The 27,206-nt window shown below is 36.8% G+C and overlaps 1 protein-coding gene across 4 annotated transcripts in view; it reads left to right on the forward strand.

The window, feature by feature from the left end:
• MICU1 (mitochondrial calcium uptake 1) overlaps positions 1-27,206 on the forward strand; it is a 224,317-nt gene that overhangs the window by 107,161 nt on the left and 89,950 nt on the right. For all 4 annotated transcript variants that reach the window (XM_040242494.1, XM_040242495.1, XM_040242496.1 and 1 more), the window contains 2 exons: positions 20,121-20,203; positions 24,935-25,132. In XM_040242494.1, coding sequence (XP_040098428.1) covers positions 20,121-20,203; positions 24,935-25,132 — 281 coding nt within the window. The remainder of the gene's footprint in view (positions 1-20,120; positions 20,204-24,934; positions 25,133-27,206) is intronic.

Genomic DNA, 27,206 nt, shown 5'->3' on the forward strand with positions numbered 1-27,206 from the left:
TAAGCTCAGAGTAACATCTCTTGTAGTTTCTTTCATTATTTAAGGATTTTCACGTAAAAGCAATATGAAGTTTAAGTTTGATCTAAGAATATACATTAAGTTTCTAAGTGTTTTTTTTCCTTGTGGTCAGAATCTGTTAAAGTAGAAATCAAGGTTTTCCAATTAGTGCTGCTAAAAAGAGCATCATAATTCCCTTCCTCCTACCCCATGTTCTTGGGATCCTGTGGCTGATTATACACCTGTAAATCAAAGGTTATGGGTTTGTTTAGGCATTGAAGCCGTACCTTGCATACCGGGCAGCTTTACCACCTGATCTATGCTACAGTTAAACTAGCTTAGACTTGGGCTTAGTCCTCCAAACTACATGAGGTGAATGAAGTCTTTCCTAAACTAAGATCACTCTCAAAAGTCTAAAGAAATCCAAGAAACTGGGATAAAGATTAATGTTGATTACCTCTTATGAAGGGGCTACTAGTTGTTCCTCCTCTCATAGATTAACAAATCCGTACTGTACACAAAGCTATTTGTGCGTCAGAGTTAACTATTGGAATAACACTTAAATTTAATTGACTAGATAGTGTTAGTGAAAATATAAAATATTAACATCCCTTTTTAGAATCTTGGCAGTGTTTCTCAGACATTTTCATAAGTGCTTACCCTCTGGCCCGCAGTTGCATTTCTTCAAGCTTAGGTTAATAAAATGACACATGTGTAATGATACTGATCGTCAGAAAATAAATTGGGAAGAATTCAAATCTCAAACAGATGGCTGAACAAATTATAATAAATCTATGCAATAAAATTCAATACAGCACTTTGTATATGTAATGCAGAGATTTATTAGCATAGAAAACTGTTCACAATATACTGATGAGTCAGAATGTACATACTTCATGATTCCATTTTGGGAAAAGAAAGAATGTGTGTGTTTGTGTTTTGAGTTTGTGTGTGTATTTTTAAAAGTAGTCTGAATATTTTCATTTCTGATGTCAGTAAATCCTGTCATATCTACTTTGAAATAATCCAGAATCCCACCATAAAATCACATCATTCCTCTGCTTTAAATTCCCCAGAGGCTTCCAGTCTCTCTCAGATTTTAATCTCAAAGTAAAAGCCAAAGTCTTTACAGTGGCCTACAAGGTCCTATGTGCCCTCACCACCACCATCCCTTTCAAGGAAAACACAGATATTAGTGGGCACTAGAATTCAACCCGCTCCAGTGTTCTTGCCTAGAGAATCCCAGGGACAGGGGAGCCTGCCATCTATGGGCTCGCACAGAGTCGGTCACGACTGAAGCGACTTAGCAGCAGCAGCAGAATTCTCTACACTTTTTCCCCCTTTTCCCTTTTTTTTGTTCTTTTAGCCGTTTTACTTTTTCTTTTAGACTCCGTGGAAAAAGGATAGCTATTAGGGCCATTAGTGCCACCTGGGAAGCCCTGGAAAAAAGTATAACTACTCTAATTATTACTAATAAATAACAATTAAGGATGTTTGGATGATAGGCATAGTTTATTAATCTTCTCTAATGAAGGCAATGGCACCCCACTCTAGTACTCTTGCCTGGAAAATCCCATGGATGGAGGAGCCTTGGTAGGCTGCAGTCCATGGGGTCGCTATGAGTCGGACATGACTGAGCGACTTCACTTTCGCTTTTCACTTTCATGCATTGGAGGAGGAAATGGCAACTCACTCCAATGTTCTTGCCTGGAGAATCCCAGGGACGGGGGAACCTGGTGGGCTGCCGTCTATGGGTCGCACAGAGTTGGACATGACTGAAGTGACTTAGCAGCAGCAATGATTCTAAAATTTTTCCTTTTTTAAAACATCTCTTAAAATTAATTGTTTTGTATTGAAAGCTTGTCTTTCACATGTCTAGGTTGACTGGTACTATAGAATTCCAAAGTTTATTTTACTGGTACCTTAGTGTACAGAAATAAAAAAAGAAAAGATGTTAGATTCTTTTAGTGAAAAAACATAGACTGAGTACAGTTAAATGTACTTATGTACCTGGAATTCATCCATGGGTCAAATACGTTGGATATCTAATCTGTTATTTAGGACCAAATTAGATACATTAACTCTGTGAAGCTCCTAGACAATTATATAATTAGCTATAGTCTTTCTGTGTCATTTGTCTGTCACAGAGTTGCTGGTAAGCTAAGGGAATATGAATCTTTAAGATAAAGAGGGTATTGAATGCCTCACATTAAGAAAAACAATGATGCAAAATCTCGCTTTATAAAACAGATAAGTTAAACCATAATTATTTTCTCCAGAGAAGAAGCCACTGTTAATATTTCCTTCAATAGTTTCTTTTCAAGTATAGTCTTAATGTAAAGTAATATATAACTGTTTGATGGTAATGAGAAGAAATTGTTTCATAGACTTTGAATAACAATAATAAATCATATGTTGGGACTTGTTGCAAAATAGTGCATAATTCAACTTGTTTCACCAACCAGAGGTGAAAATATTCAAAGCAGTTTTATCCTAACACTGTTATTCTCACAGATGGAGTCACCTGTCTTCTTTTTTTGTATTTAAAATATTAATTAAATTATTTCCATTCAAAATACAATACTTGAAGAAAACAGAGTTTTGAATATTTAATAAAGCATTTTATAAATGACCCTTGATATGCAGTTAGTACTTAGCGCTTTTTAATAGAATTTTTAAAAACTAACATCAGTGATAACTGCATATTGAACCTTTTGGCTAGAGTGTATTACTTTTTTTTTGGCTATGTGATGCAGCTTGTGGGGTATTAGTTTCCCAACCAAGGATTAGAACCTAAATCCTTGGCAGTGGGAGCGCAAAGTCCTAATTAATCACTGGACTGCCAGGGAATTCCCTAAAGCCTAATTCTTTCTTAGAATAACTGCAGTGAGGTAGTTAGGGCCTTAATTATTATACTCATTGTGTTAGTTGAAGAACTGAAATCAGAGAAGTTGTCATGTGTTCAACATATTTACAAATACTGCTTGGGAAAATCCTCTCTATTATGGAAGTGACAGCTCTTTTCACTAAGATAATAGTTTGTAAGTAGGGTTGCCAAATCTAGCAAGTAAATATACAGAACACAAATTGAATTTTAATTTCAAATAAACAACAGATAATTTTTAAGTTTAAATATATACTACTCTCTACTTACAAATCACAATCCACAAAACATTAGGAGGTCTGCAGAGTCCATTTATGGATTTTGTTGGTGAGAAGGAGGGAAGGTAAGCAAGGTTCAGAATTTCCTCATCACTTTCCCTGTTCAATCAGAAAGGCTATATGCTTTTAAATAAGATTTTTTTAAAATGAAAATTCTAAGTCATAAAAAAGGAGTTGAATTTAAAAAATCTTGACTTCACTGTGTGACAAGAAGTTTGGTATGCAAAAATAAGAGTTTTAACAGAAGTGGATGTATAAATTTGCTGAGAATCAAATGAAACCTATAATTTATAATTTTAAAGCAATTATCTCTGCTGACTTGAAAAGAAAATGAATTGTAACCAGAAGGTGTATCTTTTATATGTTTACATTTAATTGTAACCAGGGAGAAACATATTTTATAAAGCAACTATATTGGAATTGATCAGGAAATATGTATATATACAGATACACATATGTGATATTGTATGTCACATTCATTTTAGGGTATATATCTATAGATATTTATATACATCCTTTGTGTGTATGATATAGGATGTACCTAAATAAGAATAAAAGTTATGAGAAGATGTCATACTCTGTATATAGAAGTATGGCTGTTTGAATAAAGGAAAATCTGTTTTCCAAAATAGAGAGTTCTAACACAGCCTTCAGAGCAAAACTTAAGTTACCTACAATTTTAAAAAGAAATCTATTTGGGTTCACCTACTGTATATTAGCAGCATAAACCATATATTGTCTTATATTTATTCCTAAAACTTCAAGAAATTTATTTTTAATTCCTAGAAAAACAGCAGAAGTAGTAAAGATTTTTATCTGAAATCAGAGCAAATTATATCCTGGTAGTTTAGGCAGACTGTAAATAGTGCTTTCCTTTGGGCTCATCTGATTGGCCTATGCACCATCAGTAACACTGTTTAAAAATGGATTCATTTCAGTATATGAAATAATACAGTGATTCCTGTTTATATTACCAAAACTGAAAGTGTTAGGCATTCAGTCGTATCAGATTCTTTGCAACCCCATGAACTGTAGCCCTCCATGGAATTCTCCACACAAGAATACTGGAGTGGGTACCCATTCCCTTCTCCAGGGTATCTTCCCAACCCAGGGATCAAACCTGGATCTCCTGCATTGCAGGCAGATTCTTTACCTTCTGAGCCACCAGAAAAGCCCCTTGTATGTTATAATGGCAGCACTAATCTATTCATTTTCATAAAACTATTTCATGTTGGATAGAAAGCAGAGATAAAAAGGCAACCATGAATGCAGGGGTAAAAATGGGGTACTTTTACTCTAATACTTATAGGTGTTTATGAGGAGGAGAGATTCAAAAAGAAAGAGAGGGTCAGACAGGAGGCTCAGAGTGGTACTATATATCATAAAGCAGCGTCTGTCTCCAGATGTGATGCAATAGATGCCGTCTCTTTCCGGGACACTTCCTGAGCAGCTGCTTTCCTGAGGCTGAGAATCCAGGTCTCTGAAGTTCCCTTTCCAATTCTTGATCTCAAGAAAACAAGAGACTGAGAAAAAGAGAAAATGTAGAGAAAATTGCCACAGATCGCAGTAATGACTGTCAGCTATTGAGCCCTTTGAGCTCATTGGCTCTGTAGGTGGTGGGTGAGGCCCTCTTGGATCCTGGCTCTGCAGTTTTGCTTTATGACTGTCCAGATTTTCCACATTTCTTTTTCTGAACTGGGTCTAGAAACCTGCCAGAGTTGGACTAGGTCTGATTTAAAAACCCCAATTGGGTCCATTGCCAGACTCACCTGTCTTAAAGTTTATGCTGAATTTATCAGGAAATTTCCCTGCCTTTCTATAAACTAACCCAGCTCATCCTTCTGTTTTGTGCTTGGTTCCATGGGCTTTCCAGCAGTGAACATTAGTTGGATACATAGGGCTTCTTTCTTCCCTGGGTTTGTTCCACAGATGGAAGCCCTTAGATCTGTACCAAGACAAATTGAGAGGAAAATATTGGTCTTTGGTGAAATGTCAAGGTAAAATGTATTTCTTCGTCCAAAAAAAATTACTTTTTCCCCTTTGTTGTGCACAGGGAACACTAACACACATATTGCTAGTATTGTGTAGCTAAACATAATCTAAGATAGGGTCTAGTGGGGAAACTCAGAGGCAGAAAAGCAGCAAAATTACCCAGTCCCCATCCACATGCTGTTTAGCAGAAGAAAGTTCTTAGTTGGATCAGACACAGCTGAAGCACATCAGGGAGAGGGCTCTAAGGAAAGATGGCTGCCTCCCTCCCTCCACCCCCCTGCCCCGACTCTCTATAATAATTGGGATGAGGGCAGAGAACATCCCGGAGCTGTGTGATAACAGAAGCATCCTGGTTGACAAAGTGTTAGAAAGAGGGAGGTTCCATTCCACAGGTAGCATTAGCCTTTCTTTCATTGAGCTAACTCAGATCTACAAGCCAGCTTTTTGCTAAGCCACGAAAGGAATATCTCTGTCTCTTTTCACCCTTCCTTTCAAAAAACAAAGTTTCCTTTCTCAACAAATTTAGGTCAAAAAAATTTTGAATCTTCAGATTCAGTGAATTCACACTAATTATAAATGACCTATAAATTCCTATAATAGTTCTAGAAATATTTTCAAGAAGATGCTTACAAAACTATTATATTCCCTAAATGATGAAGTCCATGCATTGGACATGGTGGTAGTCATAAAATCTTTCAAAATAGGGATATAACCTGGTGTGAAATCTCAGAAATTTCTTTAAAGATAAATGGAGACCCAGAAGTGAATCCACTGGAATGAGGGTCCCACTTGATGATGTCACAAAGATGATGGAAAAGGAGACCCCAGCCTCCATCCTTCCACAAAGATCAACAGTCAACTATCTACAGACAAAAACAGATCTGGGAGAGCTCTGGAGTCAACTTAAGAAACTTCATGAAGACAGTAGAACAGATAATTTGAGAATATCCACATAAAAAGGAAGGAAAAACAGCTCCACTTAACTGCATCTTCCCAATCACACAAAGGACTTGCTTCAGTTTCATCCTTGCAGAAACCAGCAAAACTGAAACATTGTAGAGATGGCTAGGAATAAGAAAGAATTGCAAGGATACTAATATAAGCCATGCAGAGGGAGTGACCAGCTTGACAGACACATGCTCTGTAGAAGACTCCAGCACGTTTCCCCACTAAACAAACCAATGGCCAGCACAGCTGTCACAGACTTCTGCAGATTTCACAGGTTTTTATCCCAAAAGTATTTGCATATTTGTACTTACATCAGCACCAGAGTCTCTCCACAGTGCCCTCTCCACTGGAACCTGGGACCCACACCAGCAGCAAGTTCAAGCTTCTGAGGTTACACAAATGCAGTTCTCCAGTCTAGACTCTTACAGCTCACCCCCACCACTGTGCACATGCTCAGGGATAATCGGTCTGTGCCCTTGCATGCCATCAGCTCGCATCGCTAGATATGCACCAGTGCAAGATTCTGAGGCTGCTGGAGTGTGTGCTGACTGCCAGAGAGAAAGGTGTAAAAAGCTTAGTTAAAGAAATAATGACTGGGACCTTTTTGAACCTTGGGAGAAAGTAGGACATCTAAGTTCATGAAGCTAATCGGCGGGCCCCAAGTTTCAGTCTGAAAATGATCTTCTCAAAGAGACATTTTAATGAAACTGACCACAATCAAAGATAGAGACAGAATTTTTAAAGCAGCAGGAGAAAAAAATCTCTCATACAAGTGAACCCTAATAAAGCTATCAGCTGAATTCTCAACAGAAACCTTGCAGGTCAGGAGAGAGCAGAATGATATATTCCAAGTGCTGAAAGAGGAAATCTGCCAAGCAAGAATACTATACCTAAAACATTTGTCCTTCAAATGAAGGCAAGATAAATACTTTCCCTAATAAAAGCTGAGGCACTTCATTACCACTAGATCTGCCTTACAAGAAATGCTGAAAGGAGTTTGTCAAGATAAATTAAAGGATATTAGTAACATAAAACATATGAAAATATATAAAACACCAGTAAAGTTACATAGATAGTCAGATTCAGAATACTCTAATATTGCAATATGGCAACATGTTAACAACTTAACTCTTAATATAGATATTAAAGGACAAAGTGTTCAAATTAGCTATAGCTACAGTAATTTGTTAATGTACAGTGTACATGTATTGTGAAATCAACAAAATGTTACTAAAAGGGTAGAATTTTTGTATGTAATCAAAATTATCAGCTTAAAATAGACTTTTATAGCTACGAGATATTTTGAGTAAGCCTCATTGGTAACCACAAAATAAAAACCTCTAGTAGATACACGCAAGACAAAAAGAAGGGAATCAAAGTATTTCACTCCAGAAAGTCATAAATTCACAAAAGAATATGAGAGGGAGAGAAAGAAGAAAGGAACCAAAAAGGAAAAAAATTAACAAGCTAGGAATACTAAATCCTTACCAATAAATGGATTAAATTCTCTAATCAAAAGGTGCAGAGTTGCTGAATGGGTGAGAAAAAAAAAACAAGAAAAAAAAACCATAAAACCCGATTCTAGGCTTCCTGCAAAATACTTCAGCCAAAAGGACTACCTAAGCTCAAAGTGGAGGGATGCAAAAAGATACTCCATGCAAATGAAAACCAAAAGAGGGCAGGAATAGCTGTACTTGGACAAAATAGACTTTAAGTCAAAATCTGTAGTAAAAAATAAAGACAGTCACTCTGTAATGATAAAGGGTTTAATACATTAAGAGAATATGACAAATACCCAAGAGTACCTAAGTATACTAAGCAAAACAAATAGAAACAGATCTGAAGGGAGTAATCAACAGGAGAACAATGATGGTAGGGAGCTTCAGTATCTAATGTTCAATAATGGATAGATCATCCAGACAGAAAATCGATAGGGAAACATTGAACTGTTCTTGAAACCAAATGAGCCTAACAGACATTTACAAACATTCCATCCAAAAGTACAATATGCATTCATCTCAAGTGCATATTGACGTCTCCAGAATAGATGATGTGTTAGGTCACAAAACAAGTGTCAGCAAATTTTAAAAGATTGAAATCGTATCAAGTATTCTTTCTGGCCTCAATAGTAAGAAATCAGAAATCAATAACAGGAAGAAATTTGAGGAATTCACAAATATATGGAAATTAAACAGCACAGTCATGAACCAACCAGTGAGTCAAAAATGAAACCAAAAGTTCAGTTCAGTCATTCAGTCACGTCCAACTCTTTGCGACCTGTGGAATGCAGCACGCCAGGCTTCCCTGTCCATCACCAGCTCCCTGAGCTTACTCAAACTCATATCCATCAAGTCAGTGATGCTATCCAACCATCTCATCCTCTGTCGTCCCCTTCTTCTCCTGCCTTCAATCTTTCCCAGCATCAGGGTTGTTTCCTGTGAGTCAGTTCTGCACATCAGGTGTCCAAAATATTGGAGCTTCAATTTCAGCATCATTCCTTCCAACGAGTATTCAGGACTGATTTCATTAGGATTGACTGGATCTCCTTGCAGTCCAAGGGACTCTCAAGAGTCTTCTCCAGCACCACAGTTCAAAAGCATCAATTCTTCGGCACTCAGCTTTCTTAATGGTCCAACTTTCACATCCGTACATGACTACTGGAAAAACCATAGCTTTGACTAGATGGACCTTTGTTGCCAAAGTGATGTCTCTGCTTTTTAATATGCTGTCTAGGTTGGTCATAGCTTTTCTCCCAAGGAGCAAACATCTTTTAATTTCATGGCTGCAGTCACCATCTGCAGTGACTTTGGAGCCCGCAAAAATAAAGTCTGTCAGTTTCCTTTCTTTCCCCATCTATTTGCCATGAAGTGATGGGACTAGATGCTGTGATCTTCGTTTTTTGAATGATGAGTTTTAAGCCAACTTTTTCACTCTCCTCTTTCACTTTCATCAAGAGGCTTTTTAGTTCCTCTTCATTTGTCATACGGGTGGTGACATCTGCATATCTGAGATTGTTGATATTTCTCCCGGCAGTCTTGATTCCATCTTGTGCTTCATCCAGCCCAGCATTTTGCATGAGGTACTCTGCATATAAGTTAAATAAGCAGGGTGACAATATACAGCCTTGATGTACTCCTTTCCTAATTTGGAACCAGTCTGTTCCATGTCCAGTTCTACCTGTTGCTTCTTGGCCTACATACAGATTTCTCAGAAGGCAGGTAAGGTGATCTGGTATCCACATCTCATGAAGAATTTTCCACAATTTGTTGTCATCCGCACAGTCAAAAGGTTTTAGCATAATCAATAAAGCAGAAGTAGATGTTTTTCTGGCATGCTCTTGCTTTTTTGATAGTCCAGTGGAGAAGGCAATGGCACCCCACTCCAGTACTCTTGCCTGGAAAATCCCGTGGATGGAGGAGCCTGAGAGGCTGCAGTCCATGGGGTCGCCAAGAGTTGGACACGACTGAGCTATTTCACTTTCACTTTTCATTTTCATGCATTGGAGAAGGAAATGGCAACCCACTCCAGTGTTCTTGCCTGGAGAATCCTAGGGATGGTGGAGCTGGTGGGCTGCCATCTATGGGGTCGCACAGAGTCGGACACGACTGAAGTGACTTAGCAGTGGATGTTGGCAATTTGATGTCTGGTTCCTCTGCCTTTTCTAAATCCAGCTTGAACATCTGGAAGTTCTTGGTTCATGTACTGTTGAAGCCTGGGTTAGGGAATCTTGAGCATTATGTTGCTAGCATGTGAGACGAGTGCAATTGGGCAATAGTTTGAACATTTTTTGGCATTGCTCCTCTTTGGGATTAGAATGAAAACAGCTTTTCCAGTCCTGTGACCACTGCTGAGTTTTCCAAATTTGCTGGCATAGTGAGTGCAGCACTATCACAGCATCATCTTTCAGGATGTGACATAGTTCAACTGAAATTCCATCATATCCACTAGCTTTGTTTGCAGTGATGCTTCCTAAGGACCAGTTGACCACACTCCAGGTTGTCAGGTTCTGTGTGAATATTCACACCATCATGGTTATCTGGGTCATGAAGATCTTTTTTGTATAGTTCTTCTATGTTTTCTTGCCACCTTTTCTTTTCAAATAATGATAATTGTTTTTTCTTTTCTAGCATGTGTGCTTTATTTCATTATATATTTGCTTTGGCTATAACTTTCATAATATTGTCACTAATAATGAGCATCCCCATTTTATTATATTAAAATAAATGTTTTTGGCATTTTTCAGTTAAGTATATTGTGAATCTTCCTGTCATATAAATTTTACCATATTGAATGAGTTCCTCCTATCTCTATTTCTCAGGGGAAAAAAGTTTATTAGGAAAGCTTAAAATTTTGTCACATGCTTTTTCAGCATCTTAGCCTGGTGATCAGTGGCTTTATTCCTGTGACATAGTTTTGTTGTATTATAGTTGTAAAAATTCTACATTTACCATTTCTTATTGTACTTGTGTTTGTGTGTGTTGTGTGTGTGTGTGTTGTGTGTGTGTGTCTGTTTGTATGTCGACTAATATCTAATGTCTTTCTAAATTTCCTTTGAAGATTTAAAAAATACATGCAGACTCTGTGGCTCAGATATTAAAGAATCCACCTGCAATGTGGGAGACCCAGGTTCAATCCCTGGGTTGGAAAAGAAAAGAAAGTGAAGTCACTCAGTCATGTCCAACTCTTTGTGACCCCATGGACTATACCCTCCCACGCTCCTCCATTTATGGGATTTTCCAGGCAAGAGTTCTGGAGTGGATTGCCGTTTTGGAAAGATCCCCGGGAAAAAGAAATGGCAACCTACTCCAGTATTCTTGCCTAGAGAATTCCATGGACAGAGGAGCCTTGTGGGGTTGCAAAGAGTTGAACATGACCGAGCAGCTAACACACTAACATTGACAATATCAAATTGAACTTGTTTGTATTATATAAAGTCTCCATGACCTCATTAAATTTTCTATAAAATATGTCAGAGACTTAGATATTACAGTAATTTTTGTAATTTCTTCTTTATACCTAATATTTTGTTATATATTTTTATGTGATATTATCCTGTACATAAGGATATATAATCGATATTCTTTATGGATGGTAGTTATGAGTAATATGGAAATGGTGTTTGTTCTTAATCCTTCTTCTGCTCTTGGTTCATTTCTGTCTTATATTAATAATACCACCTCTGCTTTCTTTCTGTTTTGCTTTCCTGAATTTCCTCTTACTCTTTATTTTTTTAATATTTTGTTTTCAATATATTTCTTATAAATAACAAATGCAGTCTGATATGCTCTATGTCTTCTAATAGAGCAGTTTAGTTCATTTAACTTTTTTGTGATTTATTTGTTCTTCTGTCACCTTATATCTTGTTTTCTATGCTTTCTTTCCAGTTTTTTCTTTCAAGCTTTTGCTTTGTTCATTGAGTTTTTCTCCCAAATAATGTTAATGCTCTCCTATTTGTGGTAACCTTTGAATTAATTTAAATGTGTATGTGATTATGTATTTATGGGGGTTCGGAGAAGCCTCGATTTGCCTGGGCTTCCCTGGTGGCTCAGACATTAAAGAATATGCCTGCAATGCAGGAGACCCAGGTTTGATCCCTGGATCAGGATGTGTGTACGTTATCTGTGGGAGTTCAAGTGTGACATGGCTTTTTGTATCTAGGACAGAATCATCTATTTCTTTTGATGTCTTCTATTGGAAATCAAGAAATTTATCTTCCTTTCACTTTCTTCTCTACACTCTGTTTTCAATATATTTCTTATAAATAACAAATGCAGTCTGACATGCTCTGTGTCTTCTAATAGAGCAGTTTAGTTCATTTAATACAGTTTTAATCTGGTATTTTTTATTCCAAGTCATTTTTAAAAAGTACTTTTACATTTATATATTTTCTCTTTCAAGGACTATCTAATACACTGTTATTTTTATAACCACTTTTGTATAATGACTAAGAGTGGTGCATACTCTAGTAGAATGTCTAGATTTGAATCTTGGCTTTTTGATTCTGGACACCCAATACCTTAGTTCCCTCTTTTTTGACAGGGGATGGGTGTATTAGTACAGTGTCACAGAATGATTGGGAGGATTAAATAATTTATATAAAGTGCCTGATACATTTAATAAATGCCACATGCCATGATTGTTTTATTAATAACCGTTATTTAAGCTTAACTCTTCTACTGATTTTATTGCTCACTTAACTTACTGCTCACTTCTTAATTGATCTCATCTTCCCAGTCTTTATTTTGATTGATTTTTTTTTTTTTTGTCATCGTTAGCTGAAGAATTTCCTCAACCAAGGGTTGGCAAACTTTTTCTTAAAGGGCAAGATAAATATTTTAAGCTTGCTGGCCATAGTCTGTGTCACAGCTACTCAGTTGTAAGCAGCCATGAACAATACACAAATAGCCAGCACATCATAGTTTACCAATCCCTGCTTATGAATTTTGTTACTGTGTTTTTGTGGAATTTTGTTAGGAGAGTTTTGTGGATTATACAATTTCCAAGTCCTTGAATGTCTGAGACTATCTTCTGTTGCTAATGTAGATAAATGATGAGTTGACTTGTATGTAACCCTTAAAATTGCTTTCCCTCAAGATTCTATAGAAATTGCTCTGCAGTATTCAAGTGTTGTGGAGAATTATGACACAACTCAATACTTTTTTCTTTATAACTTTTTTCCTCCTGGATAATTGGGGCCTCTTTCTCTTTTTCTTTGGCATTTGTCATTTCAGTCATGGAGGGTTCCCGCCCCACCGTGTTAAAAGAGCAAACCTAAGAAGAAGAACTAGATGGATATATCTACATACCATTAACTTTGGCTATTTCAGATCACCTTACTGTCTTCTTTTCATCCACTAAGGAAATTTTCTTGATAATTGAATTGCAGAAGTTACCAATAAAAATGTCATACCATTTTATCATTTCAAATTGCTCATCATGGGAGAAACTAGATATTTTAAGTGGTAAAATGTTCATTGTTTTATATTATATAGTTTGATTCCCCTGTATTTCAACTTAATGGGAACATACAGCTGCACAACTACAGAAAACATATTCAGGAAACAGTCTAATTAACTTACCCTTGCTTGAGCATATTTGAGTCACTAAATGGTTATTAACTAAAATTAGTATAGTCTAAAAGTTATTACAGTGTTTTAAATTGTAATTCTAATACAACCAACAGAGAAAATCTTGATTTCACAGTACAGTGTCTTCTGTAACCAATTATAGTAGATGTGAATTTTTTTATTTGCCATTTCACATCTTGCATTTTGAGAATAATCATTTCTTGATTCCAGAGCAAAATAGTATAGTTATTTTCATCATCTCCAGTGACTTCAGATGGATTGCACAATTGATAGTCGATATTTTAGTCAATAGATTATTCTACAAGACAAAGATGAGGGCAGATGGGACTTCTGAGTTGAAGCAGAAAGTGTATAACTGCTAAGTTTTTGAGCCACTGATACTGTTTATGCTATGTCTTGCTTCCCAGGTAGAGCAGTGGTAAAGAACCCCCTTGCCACTGCAGGAGACACAAGAGACGTGGGTTCTGTCTCTAGGTTGGGAAAATACCCTGGAGCAGGAAATGGCAACCCACTCCAATATTCTTGCCTGGAGAACTCCATGGACAGAGGAGCCTGGTGGGCTACAGTATGTGGGGTTGCAGAGTGGGACAGGCCTGAGCACGCCCACACACACATGCCTTGCTTCACATAAACATGGAGTGCTCAGTCTCTTAGTCATGGGTGATTCTTTGCAGCCCCATGGACTGTAACCTGCCAGGTTTCTCTGTCCATGAAATTTTCAAGGCAAGAATACTGGAATGGGTTGCTATTTCCTACTCCAAGGGACCTTCTCAAGCCACAGATTGAACCTGCCCGTGTCTCTTGTATCTCCTGCATTCGCAGGTGGATTCTTTACTACTGGCACCACCTGGGAAGCCCCTCACATAAATATGCCTCTATACAAAGTTAACTGTATATAAAAATAAAATATAAAATGTATAGCTTTATAATAAGTATTTCTTGACTTTGTCTTTATCTTTTATGATTCTTTAAGTCTTTTGTTTTTCAAATATTTGCAGTCCGTTTGCTAGCTATAGTGTTAGCCTGGCATGTAGCATGAAACCTAATATTAGAAAATGCTGAAGAGGCTAATAGATTATCAAAGAGTACCTGTAAAATAGTTACTAACAGAAATCAGATCAGACTTAGAAAGCAAGTATGTCATTGAAAAGAAAATTGATCTGCTCTTGCTTAAGTATGTTTTTTAAAAATTCTTAGGATATTTTCACTTTATGTAATGTCCTTTGGAAGCTAAATTATCCCAGGGGAATACTATAATACAACTACAATGTTTCCAGTCTATGTTAAAAAAAAAAAAAGGCAGAAAGATTCTTCCAGATTGCACCTAGCCATCATACCTTGAAGAATTCAGGAGAACTGAGAGAAGGCAACTTTTTTGAAATATAATCTTGCAGGTTTTTCTACTCCTTTGCTCTAAGCCTAAGGTGGAAAAGCAAAACATTATGCCCTCATATAAGAAAAATGTTAATATGTTAGTCTGCAGAGAAGTCCTACTGTTATTAAAAAGGATAAGTCATTCCAGAATTAACCATTTTAGAATATTGCATTTATGGGAGCCATTGGTCATCTAAAGTACCCCAGAGAAGGCTATTACAAAATAACCTTGACGTTCTGGAAAGAGGTTCTGAGAAACCTTTAGTAGAAACATGACACTATGTTCTTACGTATTCAGAGGGACATGATAAAGGTGAGAAGCAGTTATATTTTGTATTTCTCTCAAAAATTAAATTAGGACAATTTGTAAGAGCTACAAAGAATTAGATTTGAGCTCTATTTGAGAAGGTGGTGGTAGGTGTGTGCTCAGTCGTATCCACCTCTTAGCAACTCTATGGACAGGAGCCCGCTAAGCTCCTATGTCCATTGGATTTTCCGGCAAGAATACTGGAGTGGGTTGCCATTTCCTCCTCTAAGGGATCTTCTTGACCCAGGGATCAAACCCATATCTCCTGTGTCTCCTTGCATTGACAGGGGAATTCTTTATCACTGAACCACCTGGGAAGCCCATTCTGCATGAGATAAAAAGTTCAATTAATATGGCCATTGCTGGCCAGCAGTGGTTAGACATTGCAAGTGGTGACCTCCCTCAGAAATAATCAGAGGCTATATGATCATCCTTACAAATTCAGTAGGCAGGTTTATCACTGAATGGAGGTTCATCATACTATATACAGTTTTTTCTCCTCAGTCAGAGTTCTCTGATATTGCATATTAATTACCTCATTTTTCCTATGCATCATTTTACAACAGGAATAGTAAGGTGGGAATTTTGTGGTAGGAGAACCAAGCTAACAGAAAATAAGAAACTTGTTTAGAATCTAACCTATTTAGTTTTTTTTGTTCATCCCGTCAGTACTACCAAAAAGAATTTAAGGCATAATAACTCATTAGATTGGAAAAGTCAGAATTAGAGCCCAAGGCTTTTGCATTATCTGTTTTAAAAAAAGTAAGTGAAACAGTCATGAAAATCTTGAGACAGATAATATTGTTGCTATCTGATTATTTGACTTACATACATAGAAAAACATGGTTTTTTACTTATTACTAAAACAGTGTAGAAAAATCTGCTGTGCTTTGAAAAAATCTAGAGTTGTTATTGCTATTGTCATTATTGTCGATAATAGAATAACATAAAAATGTTTTATTCTACACTAGAACAAGATCTAATGTATCTCCATTTACTAGTAGTAAAAACTATCACGGAATTATAGGTAAAAGATGTAGAGTGATGAACTTTGTATAGAATCTCATTGTTTTAATCAGTCCCAACATATGATTGTTTTAGATATTGCTGTGCAGAAAGTAGATTGAACCATTAACACAAGGACGGGTGGAGCAAAGCTGCACTGTTCACTGTACAAGTAGCCTGAAATTCAAAAGAATTCCCCTCTCTCTACTTTTCTATGGCAATAGGTTGTGAATTAATGTAAACTCAAGATACTTTTAGCTTTCCAGAGCAGCTAGATTTAAAAATTACTCTGAAGTCTACTTTCAAAGGGAGACAAGAGAGTACAAGAAAGTTGCCTAGCAGCTTATTCCTGTGTAGCATGTTTCACTTAAGGCGAGCTGGTTTTTGCTTGTTTGTCTTGAGTGCTTTGATATGATCAGCAAATGAAGATTGAATGACCTGAGGGAACTACTGTTGAAGGAGCTTGCGTGATAGACTGCTAAGGCCTAAATGCGATCAGAATGCGCAGGGCTGCTGTCCTGACATGCTGTATCAGTGACCAGGGCACAAGAGCTCAGCCTGAGAGTGTCAATGCATATTCTTGAATAAACACTCTTAAAGTCATTCCACATAAAGCAAATACTGTGTTTGAGAGTAAGCCAGGATTAAAAAGATAAAGAAACCTGAAGCAGTACAAGATGTTCTTTGTTTGGTAAAGTGAATTTAACCTTAGTTGTAGGAGACCATATTAAGTATGAGTTGCCAGAATAACTCATTCAGTCATTTAAATGCCTGTGCGTATGCCATCACAGAACTTGTAAGACAGTAGGAATAGAAGATCATGATAAACCTAAAAATTTAAAAACTCTGTGTTGTCTCTGTAATCAGTGAAGACAGGAAATGAGAATGCTGCTGTAATTCATGAATAGCAACCCTTTGAGTGCCTCTGGCCAAATCTTCCCCTATTCCTATTTGTTTTGAACCACATTTCTCTTGGTGGTGTGATACCACTTTGTCACTGCTTCTTCTCTTTTTACTTTCACCTTAAATATTAGCTTCCAACTACTTTCTATCCTTTCTGTACACTTCTCCTCAATCTTCAGTTCTCCTTGGACATCTTCATTTCAGGTCTTTGAAGCTAACCAGGTGGCTCAGTGGTATAGAATCTGCCTGCAACGCAGGAGGTGTGTGTTCGATCCTTGGATTGGGAAGATCCCCTGGAGGAGGGCATGGCAACCCACTCCAGTATTCTTGCCAGGATAATCCCATGGATGGAGGAGCCTGGTGGGCTACTGTCCATAGGATCACAAAGAGTCAGACACGACTGAGCATGCATATGTAGTCAAGTCAAGTCAAAGCCACTCGGTCATGTCCAACTCTTATGACCCCATGGACTGTAGCCTGCAAGGTTCCTCTGTCCATGGGATTCTCCAGGCAGAATACTGGAGTGGGTTGCCATTTCTTTCTCCAATGCATATGTAGGTGTGTATTTATTTATGCTAACATGACTACTAGCTTTAAGCTCTTTCTTCTAAGCTTTGGGCTTTCCTGGTGGCTCAGAGGTTAAAGCATCTGCCTGGAATGCTGGAGACTGGGGTTCGATCCCTGGGTCGGGAAGATCCCCTGGAGAAGGAAATGGCAACCCGCTCCAGTACTCTTGCCTGGAGAATCCCATGGAGGGAGAATCCCATGGAGGGAGGAGCCTGGTAGGCTACAGTCCATGGAGTCGCAAAGAGTCGGACACAACTGAGCGACTTCACACACTCTCTAAGCTTTAGACCCATATTTCCAGCTATCTCCTGAACATTTTCATCAGAATATGCTGTGGACTCCTTGAATTCAGCAGATCTTGTCTGAAATCATTTTTCCCTCAAATCTTTTACATTGTCTTTTTCTCTTTAATGATATGTAAGCTACCTGGTAGCCTAAGTCAGTCATGCTGTCAGCCGTTTTTACTGTCAGTTCATCACAGCTAATTAATCATTAAGTTATATACTTTTCTGCCTCCTTATTTCAAATTTGTTTTATTCTCTCCATGACCACTGTCATCACCTCAGTTCACATTTTCAAGTTTCAGGAGCTTTAATGATGTTCTCTGAGACTGAATTTTGTTTTCCAGTACATTCTTCATACTGTAGCCAGAGACGTTCTTTTTAAATGCCTGTGTGATTGTGGCACTCCCCTACTTAAAACTTTCAGTGGCCTCACATTGTCTGCAGTTTTTAAAATTTCAAGTATCTACAAGGGTTAGGTAAATAATGTATGTGAGTGAAGGGAGCTAAGTTTGTGAGCCAATAGGGAAGAACAGAATTTATATTCAGAATTTTTAAAACACATGACAAACGCATTACAGAATCTGATGTTGCCTATGCCTATGATTGCAACTAAGCTTAAACTACTGAGCATTGTACATGCAATGTTTCTTTGATATCAGGAATGTCCTTTAGATGAAACTTGAAACTCTAAGCTATTTCAGAGACTGACATAACCAGTGAGTCATGTTTTGTTGTTTTGTTTCTAAGTTAGAGCATACCAGAATGAAGAGTATGTGTTTATTATTATAAGAACCACAGTTTTCATATTGGAGGCTGTGGAACGTAATGAATAGTTTATGGGTTTGAAGTCATTGTTGACCTCAGTCACTTACCAATTCTGTTTGTTGCCTATTAGCTGTGTGATTTTGAACAAGTCATTTAGTGGCTTGGAGCCCCAACATCCTACTCTGTTTTAAAAAAAAATTAAGAAAGAAATAATTTCAGGATTTAGAGTACAAAATTAGAGAACAGCTTAAAATTATCCAGTTCAGTGCTTGGCACATAGTAACTCTTCAGTAAAAGACAGCATTCAGACAAACGGGAATAATTTAAGAAGTGACAATAAATATACAAAAATCTAATCCCTGCTCCCCTGCCCTGCATCCTTCTCAGCAATCATACTGGTGGCCTAAGAAAAGCAAACCTGTTGGAAGCCAATATCAAGCGAAACAGGCCGCTGGAAACTGAGAAGCATATGATTCACCCAGGCAACTAAAAACCAGAAGCTTACCCACCTAGTAAGCTAGCTAGCTGAAAATGGAATTTAAGCTTAGAAAGTGTTGATACTGACAAATTAATGAGCAAGACAGGAACATGAACTGTGTACAGTAATGCATAATATACTAAGCCCTTGTTTACTTTTTTGTCTACGTATTATCTTTAATTTTTTTAACTAAAAGTGATATTAACTGAAAATTTAGTTCAGTAGTATTAGGATTTATATAGGAAATTTTATTTCCTATAGCTATATAAATTTGAAGCACCGAAGAAAGTAAGTGACTTAGTTTTCTTTTTTTTGGCCATACCACACAGCTTGTGAGATCTTAGTTCCCCAACTGGGGACTGAGCCTGGGCGCCACCAGGGAAGTCCCTAGTTTTCTTTACTAGAATATTTAGCATGGTAAGGAAGGAGAGGAGGGCTGTTGAATTTCTATTTTATCCTAATGTACAAATATAATAATTGTATTTTGATTGACCTGGGGACATTAAAGAAGTCCTGAAACACTTTCACCATTCATTTAAGGGAAAAAAAATATACTGTCTTCTCAAGCTTTGCATTTTTCATTTTGATTTTTAAACATTTATGTATATTTTACTCAGTAATCTATGTATCAAGCTGACACAATTAAAATAGGGGGCTGGGTAGCTGACCGTGTGCTTTTCTACCTTACCACAGAGCTATAGTGACATTGAGGAGAATGGTATAGATAAAGTGTCAATAATAACCTGTTGGCAGAGTGATATCCACTGAACTCCTGATTGTACTTAAAATGGAGAGACTAGAAAGAACAAGGTAGAAAGCTAGCTTGTTTTAAAAAGGCAAGACAAAGATAGTTTCAGTTTCTTACTTTGCAGCAGTATATCTCACCCCAAATAGACTTTCATGCCCAGATAAATAATGCTGTATTTAAGTAACAGAACAGCATTAATGTTATTCATTAAGAGAAGATGGTTTCTAAGAAAGTAAAGTATTTAAGAGAGTGTTGGAACACAAAGATAGATAAGTACTATCTTTACTGGCCATGGTAAAATTCTCTTGGTTTTAAGAACTGTTGCTAAAAGATTAATCAAGATAAATGTGGTGGCATTCTTTGACTTGAAGTTACATTTTAATGTTTAACCATCCTTTTTTCTTAAAAAGCAATGATTTTTTATTTTTGGTCAATACCTTCTAAATATTTTTCGCTTTCCTTCCTCCTTCCCTCCTGCCCTTCCTTCCTTCCTAACTTACAGCTCCTCAGAGAAATTTTGAAATTGCCTTCAAGATGTTTGACTTGAATGGAGATGGAGAAGTAGACATGGAAGAGTTTGAACAGGCAAGTTTTCCTGGAAATTTCCTTTAAATACATTAATGTTCAGCACATTTTCATGTGCCTTGGAGTTACTTTGGCCTTGATAGTATATTCTGATGCTCCAATTTTTGAAGTACCTAAAGGATCATTTTTCAGAATTATCTTCACTTATAATAGGGGAAGGTTTTTTGTTTGTTTTTACTCTAAATGTAAGGAATTATTTCAGCATATGATTCAGGTCAAGTTTGCTCTAATTCCCCAATGTGAATTAGAAGTTATGGCTGTTCAATCATATATTCAGTCAGTATTTATTAAATAGCTTCTTTGTGCCAGGAAGTTCCAGAATACAAGGATGTATGACATATGTTCTAAAAGGATTTCTATGAGGGAAGGAAAAATGATACCATACCTTTTACTGTAGCAGGTTCTAGCCATAAATGTATGTGCTGTGCTTAGTCGCTCAGTTGTGTCTGATTCTTTGCAACACCATGGACTGAAGCCCACCAGGCTCTTCTTTTCATGGGATTCCCCAGGCAAGAATACTGGAGTGGGTAGCCATTCCCTTTTCCAGGCGATATCTTCCTGACCCAGGGATTGAACTCGGATCTCCTGCATTGCAGGCAGATTCTTTACCATCGGAGCCACCAGGGAAGGCCATAAATGTATATAGTTTCTTCTGAATTCTAGGAAGAGATTACATTTCCATCAAACTTCTATCCTTGGAGGGTCATAGTACCTCTCCAAGTAAAATTATTATGATTAATAGAAGTGTTTTCAAAACAGGAAAAAATATATATGTGCAAGAAAGTACTTTTGTATTCAAAATGAGTAAAGGGGCAAAAAGGAAGTAGGAAAAAGTATCAGGTATAGTGTATCTTTAAGTAAAAAATACACAAAGATTTCAAAATCCTTATAGATATTTATTCAATTTGCAAGCTATGTCCATCTAATACCTTCAGTTTTCCGTAATTCTGCACTTTACTGATATTACTGGGTGGCCTCAAATGATTGTAAATAGAACTTGTTTTGGTATTTTAAATTTTATTTTATACAGAACTATTTTACTTTATACAGAACTGTTTTCTTTTTATTGAGATATAGTTAACTTATTGTATTAGTTTTAGATGTGTAATGTAATGATTTGACATATATATATATATAATGATTTGACCATTGCAATATATATATATAGCAATGTTACCACAATAAGTTTAGTTAATATTCATCATCACACAGTTATAATTTTTTTTCTTGTAATGAGAACTTTTAAGATCTATTCTCTTAGCAACTTTCAAATACACAATTTTGTTTTGTTAACTATAGTCTCCATGCTTACATCCCCAAGACTTGTTTATCTTATAACTAGAAGTTTATACCTTTAAGCCACCTTCATTCCTTTTGCCCACCCCCAACCCCTCACTTCTGGCAACCAACGATCTGTCCTCTATGAGTTCAGCTGTTTTTTGGATTCCACATATAAGTGAGATCATATAATATTAGCCTTTCTCTGTCTGACATTTTTTATTTAGCATAATGTCCTCAGTGTTTATCCATGTTGTCACAAATGGCAAAATTTCCTCCTTAAATTATGTCTGAATAACATTCCCGTGTGTGTGATATTTTCTGTATCCTTCATCTGCCAGTGGGACACTTAGGTGGTTTCCATGTCCTGGCTTTTGTAAATAATAATGCAGTGAATATGATGGGGAGCTGAAGATATCTGTTGGACACAGTAATTTGATTTCCCTTGGATACTCAGAAGTGGAATTGCTGAATATGGTAGTTCCAGTCTTAATGTTTTGAGAAACTTTCATGCTGTTTTCCATAGTGGCTACACCAGTTTACATTCTCACCAGTAGTGCATGAGAGTTCCTTTTCTCCATATCCTCACCAATATTTTTGGCATTGCTGTTGATAGGCTGAATGACTGGTAGCAATCACTTCACCATTCTGTTCATCTGACAGAGAAGGGAATATAAATTTCATCTAATATGATACCCTGATAACTGGATGTGTTAAACTGATGCAACTTGTAATATTGATCACAAGAAATTTTGATGTAAAAACTCTTTAGAAAAAGAAAAATAATTATAAGGTGACTCAGGGATGAATAGCTCTTATTAGAAGTTTATCAGCTTCATCTTTCTGTGTTTTACATTTTTGGGCAATGTAATAATAATAATTAGGTTGAAAATACACTAAGTTTTCAATCATTCAAACTTTCCTTTAATTTCTAGCTAAATAGGTATTTTCTTGACAGTTTGTTTGTTAAGCTTATTTATATTTGGGAACGCATGTACACCTGTGGTGGATTCATGTCGATCTATGCCAAAACCAATACAGAATTGTAAAGTAAAAATTAAAAATAAATAAATTTAAAAAAAAAAGAAAATAAATAAATAAATAAATAAATAAATAAATAAAAATAAAAATAAAAAATAAAAAATAAAAAGTTTAACAGACCAATATGAAGACACATACATTTCATCATTATGTGTCTTCCAAGTGAAAGTGACTTGAGGCAAACTAATACCTGATGTTACTCTTTCATTCATCATTTTCAAAAATCACTTTCATCGTGCATAAACATAAATTACTAAAAAGCATTACTCAGACTTCCCTGGTAGTCCAGTGGTTAGAACTCTGCACTCCCACCACAGAAGGAATGGGTTCACTCCCTGGTCCTAAGGGGTCAGAGAAGATCCCACATGCTGTGTGGTGCAGCCAAAATAAATAAATAATAAAAAATAAAATAAAAAGCATTCCTCAACTCTAAATAAAGTGTGAGCTTTCTCTGATCTTTCTTCCACATGTATCCCTTTCTTTAACCCATTTCATAGCAGATCATAAAATAGAACTAACCTAGCCAAAAGATATTTTTTTAAAATCTCATAACTGTCAGGGCTACATTCACCCAGGCCATGACAGAAATTTCTTCAGTATTAAAGTATGAGAAATAATACCTGTCAGCTGTGAGACAGAGAAAAGGGATGAAATTTTCACACAAACCCTTCAGCACCATACTTTTGAAGCTAACACACAGTTTCCACCATTGAAAGTGTATAAGCTACAATATTATAGCGGAGGCAAAATTTAAGTCATGACAGGTCCTGACAGTGGTACTCAATATTGATTCACTGCTACTAAGAAATTCTTCAGTTCTCACAGTTAGGCAGAGAAGATCAATTGTGTATTGCCTTCAAATATAAGCAGCACTGCACTGATTATCTTGTATTTCAGTTTGAAGTCTGAAAATCTTCAACATAAATAATTTAAAAATCCACTTTCAAATCTCCATGTGCATGAAAAACAAACGTCAAACAGTCTTATTCACTTGATAAAACATGAACCCAGAAAAAAAGCATAATCAGAAGCATTTATGATATTGACTTATAAGGAAACTTAGAGACAGTGTCCTCTAACCATGAACTTTTCCGGTGAGAAAACTAAGGCCCAAAGAAATTAAATGACCTGTATAAATTGTGCTTGTACTACAGAGCAACATAATTAGACCCCATGTTTCCTGATTCCATCTCATGTCTTTCCATTATACTACTGTTACCTTTTAGAGCCAGGGACTATTCAGTTGTATTAAGTAAGTCTCTTGTATGGTCATAGGTAATAAATAAAATAAATAAAAGACATTTAAATAAGTAAATCCATTGTTACAAATCTTAAGTTTTTAAATATTATGCTTTTCTAATTTAGCAATTTAAAAATCATTATTCACAAGGCTATATATATTATTTATCTATTATAATATAACTTTATCTGTCTTTACATATCATAATTTTATTCTAAATCGTTGTTTTTATTAGCTTGTAAAGAGGTAGAAAAGACTGCAGGAACCAGCAGGGGGAAAATATGCTATAGCAGTCATAGACTTGCATCAGAAAGCTCATTTTGTATATCAATAGTTAGGCCATGGTTGCTAGCCCCCAAAATTACGCTTTTTCAAAATCTCATTTAAAATTTCTCAAAGATTAAACCAATTCCCCATCTTCTCTTAGAGAATAGCTCCGTACCAACTTTATATTTTGCATTATCATTCTAATTAATGTGTTGCCTCTCTTAGATATCAAGTATTTGCCTATAGCTGTACTGCCTCTTGTCACAACTGGAGAGTCAGTAGTAGAAGTGTGAAATTTTTAAAAGTCTCCTGAGATATGGAAGGTATTACTGTGAGGCTGATGATTATTTTAGTGTTGTGTGTGAGGTTTCGAGCCTAAAACAAATGCATACTTTTTTCTCAAGAGAGATTTTTAAGAGCATCCTCTTTATAAAGGTGTCAGGCATGTGTGTTACCAGTTCTATTACTTGCTGGCTACTTGACTCCAAGCAGGTTAGTGAAGTGAAGTCGCTCAGTCATGTCCGACTCTTTGCGACCCCATGGACTGTACCCTACCAGGCTCCTCGGTCCATGGGTTTTTCCAGGCAGTAGCACTGGAGTGGATTGCCATTTCCTTCTCCAGGGGATCTTCCTGACCCAGGGATTGAACCCTGGTCTCCCGCATTGTAGACAGACACTTTACCGTCTGAGCCACCAGGGAAGTTACTTAACAGCATACCTCAAATTGCTCGTCTGTAAAATGAGGATAGTCATTGGACTTACCTCATAGGATTGTTGTGAGCATTAAAAGAGAGAATTGTAGCATAGTGTAGGCAGATAGTAACTAGTTGACTGTTATTACTCTTAGTTTTCTACATTTTCTACCTTGTAATGTTTTTCTGGACTGGGGTTTGCTTCTCCATTAGGTTCAGAGCATTATTCGCTCCCAAACCAGCATGGGAATGCGTCACAGAGATCGTCCTACAACTGGTAATACCCTCAAGTCCGGCTTGTGTTCAGCCCTCACAACCTACTTTTTTGGAGCTGATCTCAAGGGGAAGCTGACAATCAAAAACTTCCTTGAATTTCAGCGTAAACTGCAGCACGATGTTCTGAAGCTGGAGGTAGGTATTTTTTTGACTTCAGGACACTGTCCATCATGTACCCACGAAGAGCCTCTGGTCTGGGAGGGGCCTGCACCATAGGTATTCTTTTTATCTACCTCCAACCATGAGAACTGATTGGTTTGAACCTTATCAGTGATCTGCAGCCTGACAGCAAGTAGGAAATAATATGATTCGAGGACTGAAAGCCCAAGAAGTCTAAATTGAAAATCTTAGTTGTCTCTGGATGCTCAGCTTGAGGAAAAAGAAATTCAGGAGTCAGAGCAGTTTTCCACCTGAGCATGTATGCTTATTGTGTAAAAGGCACCAGGGGATGAAGGCAGGGAGGATAATAAGGAGCTCTTTCTATGAAAGTTTACAAAGGTAAACAGCTGGAAACACAAAAGGTCAGAAATAAAGATATATGTACTCAGAGTTACAAAGGTGTCATACTGGGTTTGAGGATTTACTTTTCCACTTAAAGTTTAGACCATCATGGTATTCAGTGCCTGGACACAACTCTGTAAGAGTATTATTACCTTTTTCTGTGCCTGTATTTGCTGAATTAGGTACTTTTGGATTAGTTGCCTAGTGAGTCTGTTTGGTTCAAAACATGCATTAAAGGCCTTTTGTATGCATTTTTGTTTGAGGACAAAAAAATGAAGTCTCTGATTTCCTCAGGTTTTAAAAAATTCCCTTATGCTGGTGTTTCTCCACCCCCTTTTATTGGTTAACATATGCCCTGCTTTTAATGTTATTTGAAATTTTAAAACATTAAATACTGTGACTAAAAACACATAAAACTATTGGAGAAAAGTGCTGCTTTGTTTTTAAACTCTGAATATTACTTCTCTATCTCCTCTCCCATCTTTCCCCCGAGATTCTAATATACTACTCCCACCTCTTCCACCCACTTACCTCAGTTGAGACAGTTTGAAAAGTCCTAACTGAATTCCCATTATTGATCAGAACAGTGCTTAATATTCATTCTCTAGAAGAGAAGCAGAAGAATAGATCATACTAAAAATCAGATCTAACTTTAGAATGTGCTTTCACACTGTTTTTTTTGGAAATAGTATAATTAATATTTAAGGAATGTACCTTAAAATAACAAAGTAATGGTTCTCCATGATTCAGCCTCCTTCAAGAGACTCTTGTAGCCCCTGTAATACTTGGTAAGTATTTATTTATTTTATATATAGTTCAGGGGGTACAAAACTTTACCTCTATCCTCCTGGGGTCTGCACCTGGGCCCAAGTCTTAAATTAACGTAAGGCAGATTAACAAGAGAGAAGTATACAGATTTTTACACATACATGGGAATCCCCGTAAAAAAATGAAGACCCAAAGAAGTGGCTCGGGCTAAGTGTTTATATACTAAGTTGAGCAGAGAGAAGCAACTTAGCTTTATGAAGTTCGCATTCTTATCACCAGAAAAAGAGAGTCAAAGTCAAGAGTTATCTATACAAACAGATTTTTGTTAAAATAATTCTTATCTTCCTTTGCTCCCCCATATGTTTTAGTTACAGTTGCCTTCCTTTGTTTCTTTCCTGCCAGTATAAGGAGGACATCTTTCACATGGGAGTTTTACATTCTGCTTTCAGGAGTCCAGCTGGTTTTGTGTAAGAGTTCCTGGCCCCTTGTGTGCATACCTGAAACGGTCTTCTTTGGAAACATTATAACATAATTTGGGAATGTGAAATTATTTAACTTATTAATTATAAAGTTACAACTTAGCATGGCGTATAAAATGTAGTTAGAAGATAAAGCACAAGTCAGAATGGCAGTTTTGACGAACTTTAAACAACAGTACGGTGTCATCAGAATATGGAGCAGATGCCAGCTTTACCACATTCTAGCCTGACACTCATTCTTGGACACATAACAGAGTCTCAAGAGACAGAGCATGGACCTTTGTCTTTTACCCTGAGATGCTAGAGAGCTTAACGCCCTCTGACATACCATGTAGATAGCCAATGCAGTAGAATGTTATAAAGCTGATTAGGGATTCAGTTCAGTTCAGTTCAGTCGCTCAGTCATGTCCGACTCTTTGAGACCCCAGGCCTCCCTGACCATCACCAACTCTGAGAGTTCA

Source organism: Oryx dammah, unplaced genomic scaffold (genome assembly GCF_014754425.2).
Source record: "Oryx dammah isolate SB20612 unplaced genomic scaffold, SCBI_Odam_1.1 HiC_scaffold_6, whole genome shotgun sequence".
In the NCBI taxonomy this organism is placed as follows: Eukaryota; Metazoa; Chordata; class Mammalia; order Artiodactyla; family Bovidae; genus Oryx; species Oryx dammah.